We start from the raw sequence: 9353 nt of genomic DNA, 5'->3' as shown, positions 1-9353 counted from the left end.
GCCTCCTGTTTTGCCACTAAATTTTAAAAATTTCAATGCAAATCAATGTAATGTTACTTATGCTGAACCTGTTGTCCCCCCGGCAAACGTTTGAAAAATTCTGGATCCCTCTGACCATTGTTAATTTTGTATGTTCAGTACAAATTACTTTTAATTAGTGGCATCTTTGAGAGCTTCATAGCAGTGGGCTTATTTAAAAACAAATCTGTATGATTATTAGAATAAAATTGGCTTTTCTTTAATCGTGTTGTAATGTAACTTAAGTAACTTAGCCTATATTGCATTCTTATTTATTTCTTGATTATTCTTGTTATATTTTTAACCTTGGGTTATTTGCTATTTATTATTTATGTAAGTTTATTGTTTGTTGTTTTATATTCCTCGTCAACACCTGCTCCGCCTTTATGAAAGAATTCTCCAAGAACCACCACATCCATACTTACCATACCAGAAAATCCTCACACTTTCATCGCACTCGCCCTCGAACAGTCTCCAAGACAAAATCAATCTTTGCCCTTGGTCATATTGCATAGAATAAGCTACCCCCACCCTCCATAACACTAATATCAGCATTTTTACGTTTAAAAAAAAATCTAAAAAAATTGAATCACTCAAGATAACACAATTATTTACACATTTTTCAGGGGCGGATCCAGGATTTAAAAGAGGGGGTTAAAAATGTTTCCGAAAAATCACAAATGAAAGGAGGGGGGGGGGGGGGGGGGGGGGTGGTGGGGGATTCCTAGATGGTCAGAAATGAGCTTTCCCGGCTTCTGAGAAGTCTTTTAATGACCTTTAAGTTCCTCAAAATTCAAAGTTTTCCCCCTCTTGAAAAAAAGGTCAGGTAATTCTATCTCATTCTTTAGGCCTATCATAGAGGTGGGGGGGGGGGGGATCAAAGACAGGCAATATATTATTATATTCCAACAAACATTGAGTAGTTAGATATGTAGCCTTTCTTCCATGGATCGATGAACCGACAGGCCAGAAGAACACACTTTCGTACATAAATTAAATAGTTTACATAATCATTTTACTAGAGGTAGCTCGTTAACCTTTCGCATCCCACATGTTAAACATCCCAACAATACATTTTATTATACAGCAATCAAACAACGGAACGCACTACCACCATACATAAAACAATCAACATCACTCAACGTATTTAAAATAAAATTAAAGCATCACCTTGATAAAAGATTCTGTAATATTGCACAGCCTATAACTAACTTGTATATGTTGTAGCTTGTGTAACGCTGTAAGGTGGGTCTTTATTTTTTTTAATTATTGTTTTATCTTGTACATCATATACTACTTCTTTTGTCTGTCTCCGTTTTTGTTTCTGTGTGATATTTTAGGACCCCGTTGGAAAGTTTCACGGGTTATCCTGGCATTAATATTTGTTTTTGTCTGTTAATATCAATTTTTATAAGTGTTATATGATGTTCAAGGTAACCCAAATTTATTTTTGATGTAGGAAAATTTTTATAACTTTTTGGTTGTTTTCTGAATTTTTGGCTTTTATTATTTTTTATGACATTTTTCGCTATTGTATTTTTGTATTTTGATATAGTTTTGTACTTTTGTACTGTATATTTTAATGTAATGCCGAATAAAATGAAATAAAATTATTACGACCGCGAACCAAAAACAGTGTGTATAATTTATTTAATTGAGAACTAGTTGGGCTAAGTCTACTGATCTTCCAACCTATGCCTAGGTAGGTTAGCATGTCTTTTGTAAGCCAGGACCCAGTTGAATTTTGTTACGTTTCTTTGCAGACGGGGGTTCGTCCGAACTCTTTGAACCCCCCTTGACTGGCAGGGGCGGATCCAGAAATGTCCGAAAAAAAGGGGGGGGGGGCGAAAGTGGGGCCGATTAAGATAATACTACCCTAGAGGGTCCGAGGCATACCCCGCGAAAGTTTCGTGTTCTAAACACACGCAAACAATCAACATGCTATATAATTGTGAAAATATTGTGTAATTCTGGATAAATAATCGGTAAAAGTCAATTGGAAGTATTTCCAATTTAGTAAATTGCAGACACGCATTAGATATTGGTAAGGAATTGTTTTAGTATTGTACTAGTCCATTACTTACCTCTCCGGCTGCTTCACCTCCTAGCAATCTGAAGGCTGAACTTAAAAAATCCAGTGAACATATGAACATATAGAGGAAACCAAGAAATAGTATAGGAAGACAGAGGTACAGCCATGATAACTTGATAACACGTATACATTTCCCCTTAGTATTCAGCTCTAAAACAAAGGAATAGAATAATGTTTAATGATACTGTAATTGTTGGCTAATATATGCTGAAGAATGAAATCCAATATTAGAATTGCTTAATGTTTTACAGTATATAATATTATTAATTATTATCTCTCAATTGAAAATTAGGAACGAGAACGGGCAGGATCCAAAGATGTGGGTGGGGCCGAAAGTGGGGCGACCGAGATAACACCACCCTAGGGAGTTTTTACTTTCCAAAAAAAAAAGGGGGGGGGGGTTCGTTCTCGCGCCTCTAAATTCGCCCCTGCGAGAACGTTTTCCCGAAACTGAAAAAGTGACATTCAGCTTACCACTCCAAGGTTCCAGTTGATCATCAGTATCTGGTAGAGCAGCTACCCATGGATCCTCTTCCTCCTCTTTAGTTTGTTTCAGATTTCTATTTTCCATTGTTACAGGGTGGTGAGAGGGAGTTCCATCGTCGCCTATAAAACCAACGTTGTCGACATCCAAAGCCGATTTCTTGTATTCGTCGTTTGCCTAGAATAATGCAAAAATGTCATTTTGTTTTAACACTATAGATTTTTATTCAAATGATTATAAATTATTTGCACAAACGGGCGTGGTTAGGGACACCATATCAATATTTGGTCCACGTATGCCATTTTATAATTATATTATAGAAAAACTCTGGATTGGATTGGATTGGATTTATTCGGTGTAAACACCAAGGAGAGCCCACGAAAGTCTAGAAGAAGACTTATTTCCAGTGGGGTCCTTCTGGTGGTGATTGGGCAGTACACCGGGAGACAATCCCCTACTCTTTTCCGAAGAGTGTATTGCGTTCTTTAACGTACACATGGGCTATAATGCACACGGGACCAACGGCTTAAACGTCTCATCCGAAAGACGGTGCGCTATTGTAACTTGTATTTCAGCCCTCCAGCTGAAACACAAGGAAAGGCAGCGATAGGAATTGAACCGGGGACCTAGAGATCTCCACGGTTCAGCGCACACACAGCGGCTATCACCAGATTGGCCGACTGAGCTAAGCTGCTCTCTCATTACTCGTTACAATACAACATAGCTACCCATGGATCCTCTTCCTCCTCTGTAGTTTGTTTCAGATTTCTGTTTTCCATTATTATAGGGTAGTGAGAGGGAGTTCCATCGTCGCCTATAAAACCATTGTTGTCGAGAACCACAGCCGATTTTTTGTCTTCGTCGTTTTCCTACATTAATGCAAAAATGTCAGTTTGTAACTACATATTTTTATTCAAATGATTATGATATTGATACCGTGCTGTAATATCACAAGTGTTAGAAAAGTACCGTAAGCCCAGACCTACTTATGTCTATTGATGGCAATATGATATAAAAATGCGTATCATTTTAAATCGAAGCAGCTAATGTTTTAACATAAATATCATTTCACCTTAAACGAATGTTTTTAGATCAGAGTGTTAGATCAATGTGAAGTTACAATTGAAATGGACACGCTTTATATGCTTGGTGCTGAAGTAAGATAAAAAAAAAAAAGATTTAATTAAAATCAACCAATAAAACCCAGCAATAGAATAAAAACACTAAGGTGCGTGCATAATTAAAACCTACAAAGCGTTAAATTCAGCCCCTAGTATTAATTCGGTTCAATTCAAACAAACATTTATATTCCTTCATTAACATCTGTTACAATATACAAAAGGGGGATAAAGTGTTAGTTATTGTTTCTTATAGTTCCTTATAAAGGTGGTAAGGTGACGGTAGGATAATGACCCATAGTCATCAGCGTCCTTGTGCTTATTTGCATAAACGGGCCTAGTTAGAGGCACAATAGGCCTATCAATATTTGGTGCCTATATGCCATTTTTTCATATTATAAAAAAACTCGTTACAAAACAACACATTACACATTTTTAAAGAATCTTAATAAATCAATGAACAGTTAATTAAGTCCTTGTTAAGTGACGGATAGTAAAAATAAAAACTTTAGTTTTAAAATCACATTCCTTTTAATAACAATAGTAGGCATAGGTCTAGTTCGTTCAGTAAGGCTGCAGTGTATCAGCTGATATTGAGCCTTATTTTTTTTTAAAGAGCCTTCATGTTGCAAAATGCAAGCAAAATTTCCATCAGTTGTGGAAATTAGGTAGTGACACCGCAATAATTTTTAGAAGACCATGGTGAGCACAACCGGTACGGTACCGTATCAGCCACAAACAACAACAAAGACCACAATACTTAACAAATATAGTCTTAAGTCAAGGTTGTGTGAAAGTAAAGTAGGAAAAGATGCGATTAGTGATCATTCAAAACAATCAAAAGATTATCGCAGCAATAGAAAATCGACTCTGGCTGCTACAATAGTACGCCCGATGCAATTCAGAACAAGGCAAGAGATTCCACTCCTTTACATTTTTAACATTTTTTTGAAGTGCTACAATACACACCTTGTGAAAAACATCCTTATAATACCGTAGATTAATATCAAACCTAATACTGTATAATTATTATTCTTATTTTCATATATATTTTTATTTATCTTTATTGTTAGTATTATTGTTAATATTATCATAATTATTTTATCGTTTAAATACTAATATTAAAGTTTTGATTCTGAAAGACTTTTTCAATTTCAGAATGCTTATGTGATTTTGCAATAAAATTACTTTATATATTTAATTTATTGTGAAATAATATTTAAGGTTTTATTACGAGCAAAGCAATTACTTCTTTGGAGAAAAAAAAATCTGATTCTGAATATAAATTATAATAGAATAAATGACGAGGTTTGGATGCCAATGCTTAAGTTTCAGATTACTAAATTTACTAAGAAATAGTAACTTCACTCAGGCCTATATGTTCTTTTCAAACTATTAGATTCTAAAATCAATTAAGTAGCATTTAAATTGTTAACATTTTGTTGGACGACCACTACCGGGGCATCGTTCATCTCCCACCCCTTCGATGGCGCCAAGCCCACGGTCGCTTCGCTGGCGCACTGACAAGTTACGCCGCAAATATTAAATTACGAAGCTAATGTTATATTATAATGCCATGATTTAACGTGTGTATAAACAATTTTTACTTACCATTTTCCCTCAGACTGAATAATCGATGGTAGGTGTGTAAAGACAAGCCTTGCTATGATTTTTTTTTAGTGCTCAATTTAGTCTCTATTCCTGATGATTCCTGATGATGACATAATTAATGTCGAAATATTAAATCCCGACACGATTGCGTGCATTTCGATACTTGGAGTATGTATTATACTATTTTAGTCTCTATTGAACTGCAAAACAATGCTATCCATCGTATTGTCCAATCAGAGTAGAGATATGGAGGTATAATTTAGAGACATGTGAACAGCACTTTTTACCACGTGCTTCAGACATCTATTATTTCCCTTTTGATTTGCATTATTTTGGGCGTAAGCAATTGTGTACCTGAATGCTTGCTCAGCCATAGAGGTATAATTTATAGACATGTGAAAAACACTTTTCGCCACGTGCTTCAGACATCTATTATTTACCTTTTCATTCACTCTGGTCGGGCTCCTGTTATGGCGAATCATATAATGAATAAATAAATAAATATATGGAGTTACTTTGGTCGTGAGATAAGCCCCTCTGGATCAAGACCCTGTGATTAGAGAACAAGCATCTTAACCATCAAAACTCCAAAATACTTCAAAGGGGTGGATCCAGGAATTCGAAATAGAAGGGATTCGAAGTCCAGATTTTACAGATGGAGGATCCAGACTATTTCATCTCCAACACATGTCTATGTTACGTCTGATGGCCTGAGATTCCTCCTGAAATCTACCTGTGTATCACCATTACCACTACAAATATTGAATTAAACTAAAACTTTCAAAACCAATGGTGTCAATAATATTCAACAAAAACTAGATTAAGAATTTAAACAAAATTATTTTATTTGGTCCAATTATACACAAACCACAAAACGAACGATATTTCACTGTCGGATATATCGGGGATCTACTTACACTGAATTTTAGGACGGAAAATTGTGCTAAATTTACATCTTTTAAGATGTCCCACTTCCCCCTTTATTCAAGTGTTACGTAGCCAGACCAATTTCTATATATATTTTTTAAATTTTAGTAGGCCCATGTTACAGTTTTAGCAAATGTTTTCCAAATTACAGCACTGTATGCAATATGCAAACATGATGGAAAACCTTCTGCTTCAAACACAGCGCCCCGCTCTCTACGTATTGAGATTTACAGTTCATAAGTGATGAACAACGCGCGGAAAACAATTAGTTATACACACTCTGTTGATTTTCTATACAGACAGCTTTATCAGTGTCGTCTGCTACCGATATAATTTTTTCCAAATCAATCCTTTCAGGTGATCTGTAACAAACAAGTTGACTGTTTCTTATTAATGTGATTGCAACAAACCACCGATTTCGTGCCACCTTTCGACGCCGTTGGACAATTTCAGATGACAATAGCGTCCTGTCGCTGGTAAAATATTGAAGCTTGACCTCTGTAGAACAAAATGAGAACAGTTTTAAACATAAATCCGTACAATAACTGTTATTACAATAATGATATGACCATGTGGCATCGTAGCCCACAGTATCGCCTTCAAATCTTTAGTTACTGGTTTTAATCCCGGTAGCTCTTTTAAGTGAGGTAAATTCAATGGGAAATAAATTTATGGAAAATTATAGTCTCAGATGGAAAGAAGACTGAGCGACTCATAGCAATTCAGCAAAACGACGCTGCGAGTTATGAACCAATTATTAAATCTGTCTCCAGCGATAGGACCTGATGTAGTAGATCGGATTTTCTTGGTAGCTCACCCTTAATGAATATTTGTAATACAATTATGGCATGAAGTGCATGTGAAGGTATATTCACACCTAATCCGAACTCGGTTCGTATGGCTAACGAAACTAAAGATAATAAATAGCAAACGATAGAGCAGTTCGCGATATAGTGGAACGCCTCATGAGGGCCAGCGTCCATGAGAGCAATTTTTCTCCATCCAAGTGGCGGCGCTATATCTTTGATTGGTTCAGATTGCTTGGATTGGTTGGATAACTCTTTGGTTCGTTTTTTTTTTTCATTAGTTTCTCCAGTCCATCAAATAATTTTCCTCTATTCTAGCGAGAGGGCGGACATTCCATCAAATTTAATGCAAACTACGCGATGAGCTCATTCTTCTGTTATTTATGTTCTTCGACGAAACGAAAAAAAAAATCGAATCAGTGTTAAAGAATAAATGCGTGTACTAAGACGTGCATCGAAAACGTTTTACGAGCCGAATTCGGATTTGGTGAGAATCAACATTTATCAGCCTTAATGCATTGAATTACCTTTCGATTTTGCTTCTACATTAGCTCTTTTCTTAACAGTACTTGTGTAAAGGAAATGACAGAAAGTTATAAGAACTGGATGTGAGTGAACAATCTCCAATCGTAAAAACCCTAGATATGCACGGTACCCTGAGAGAAAGAAAATGGAGGGATTAAAAGGCGAACGAAAGAACAAAACTAGCAAACTTACCTGTTGCTTTCTTTAGTGATCTTCCTTTATTTAATATCCAACAACAAGAACAACACTTAGTATTATGAAAATTATAATAATAATAATAATAATAATAATAATAATAATAATAATAATAATAAACTGATAGTGATGGACTATGTATTGTATTTTAGGCCTCTATGTAATAATACATTTTCCTGCTGTCTGAACACATGGAGATATAAATAATACTATACCTGTCTGGTTAAACTAAGCATTTCGCAGGCATCGTATACAGTGTGGCGTCATTAAACGTTATCCATCTCAAAACGTTACCTCACAAATATGTAATCATCAATTAAGATGCTGTGATTGTACACTTTTATTGAATTATTTAGTATATAATCAGATAACACATTGATTGTAACAAAGCTGTTGTTCCATGATACCCACGCTTTGGACATACAATAACTGCAAATGCACTGTATCACACCCGATATAAATCATTTACTTTTTCAACAGTCCTAGAGCTAAACTTTTGGAATCGACTTTGATTATAACGATAGCATGAATTTGTTTTTTTTTTTCTTTTCAAAGAGAGAATTTATATTTCATAAATGGTTGGGTCTATTCTAAACAAGATTTAAATGTATAAAATCAAATAATATTAAAGACAAATTTTAATAAACTACTCTAATTATTATTATAATTATAAACTACTAAGTATTATCTTTCTGTTTTCACCTGTATCCCATAGTTCCCAGCCTCGCATCAGTAGGCACCGGTCCAGACGCCCAATATAGAATGTCCCAAAAAGCAAAGCTTTTACAATTCGCATGAGACAGGATGCTAACCCAATTACCACGTTATAGAAAATGAGCACGTACGTTGCATTGTGAAAATATCGTCTAAAACGGAATAAAAGAAAAGGTTACAACGGAAATTTTATTTATGTTGTTTAAGTTATGCACTCTTTAATATTGAAGGAGAAAAATATATTACTCAAGCAAGTATAATTGAAGCTTTATTCACTGCTTCCAAAAGTAGAATTAATAAAAAGTTCATAAGTCATCTTGACCTTATTTGACATTTATTCATTAACTTGGCTTGCAAAGTCACAATACGTGCGGGTCAGCAAGTATCGTGGGAATTATATAAAAAATATGAAAATAATTACAATATAATAATCAATTATGCTCAAAATAATGAAGTATTTTGGTCATTTGAACAACTGAACTTCGATTTGTGAATTTAGGTATGTATAAACATTAAAATATACCGGTACCTGTTGTCTAGACCAAGCACACCGTTACCACGATTTTGAAGGAAGAACAAGAACGCCCCCAACGCCTGCGAGTAGTAAAAGGCGTAAGTGCCAAACAGCGTCAACCTATTGAAGGAGAACAAGTTATAACTTCTTACATAGCAAATTAGCTTACTGAACGCTGAAGAAATATAAAACATATAAAAGAAACATGTCAGCTTAAGGTACAATATGCATACTATATTTTGTGTAAAAATGTCATATACCTTAAACCGTAGCAAATAGAAAACATACTGTCTCTCTAGGAGCAACTAAACAAATTCATGTCAATAAAAAAAAACATAAAGTAACACTC

General features: G+C 35.0%; 2 protein-coding genes across 2 annotated transcripts in view; both read right to left on the bottom strand.

The window, feature by feature from the left end:
• The window catches only part of LOC117115321 (sodium-dependent phosphate transport protein 2B-like), an 8735-nt gene extending 3216 nt beyond the window's left edge, over positions 1 to 5519 (bottom strand). The window contains exons 1-4 of the mRNA XM_033259061.1: positions 5324 to 5519; positions 3323 to 3463; positions 2585 to 2771; positions 2103 to 2260 (exon numbers count right to left, since the gene is read on the bottom strand). Coding sequence (XP_033114952.1) covers positions 2103 to 2260; positions 2585 to 2771; positions 3323 to 3463; positions 5324 to 5326 — 489 coding nt within the window. The 5' untranslated portion in view covers positions 5327 to 5519. The remainder of the gene's footprint in view (positions 1 to 2102; positions 2261 to 2584; positions 2772 to 3322; positions 3464 to 5323) is intronic.
• A 624-nt stretch (positions 5520 to 6143) lies between these two features.
• Positions 6144 to 9353, bottom strand: part of LOC117115319 (stimulated by retinoic acid gene 6 protein-like) — a 15725-nt gene continuing 12515 nt past the window's right edge. The window contains exons 17-20 of the mRNA XM_033259060.1: positions 9020 to 9124; positions 8479 to 8642; positions 7584 to 7712; positions 6144 to 6748 (exon numbers count right to left, since the gene is read on the bottom strand). Coding sequence (XP_033114951.1) covers positions 6516 to 6748; positions 7584 to 7712; positions 8479 to 8642; positions 9020 to 9124 — 631 coding nt within the window. The 3' untranslated portion in view covers positions 6144 to 6515. The remainder of the gene's footprint in view (positions 6749 to 7583; positions 7713 to 8478; positions 8643 to 9019; positions 9125 to 9353) is intronic.

Source organism: Anneissia japonica, unplaced genomic scaffold, assembly GCF_011630105.1.
Source record: "Anneissia japonica isolate Jap-2015-1 unplaced genomic scaffold, ASM1163010v1 scaffold287800_len1627635_cov199, whole genome shotgun sequence".
Lineage (NCBI taxonomy): Eukaryota > Metazoa > Echinodermata > Crinoidea > Comatulida > Comatulidae > Anneissia > Anneissia japonica.
The sequence above is the reverse complement of the archived record's forward strand: the minus strand, read 5'-3'. Positions and strand labels throughout refer to the sequence as shown.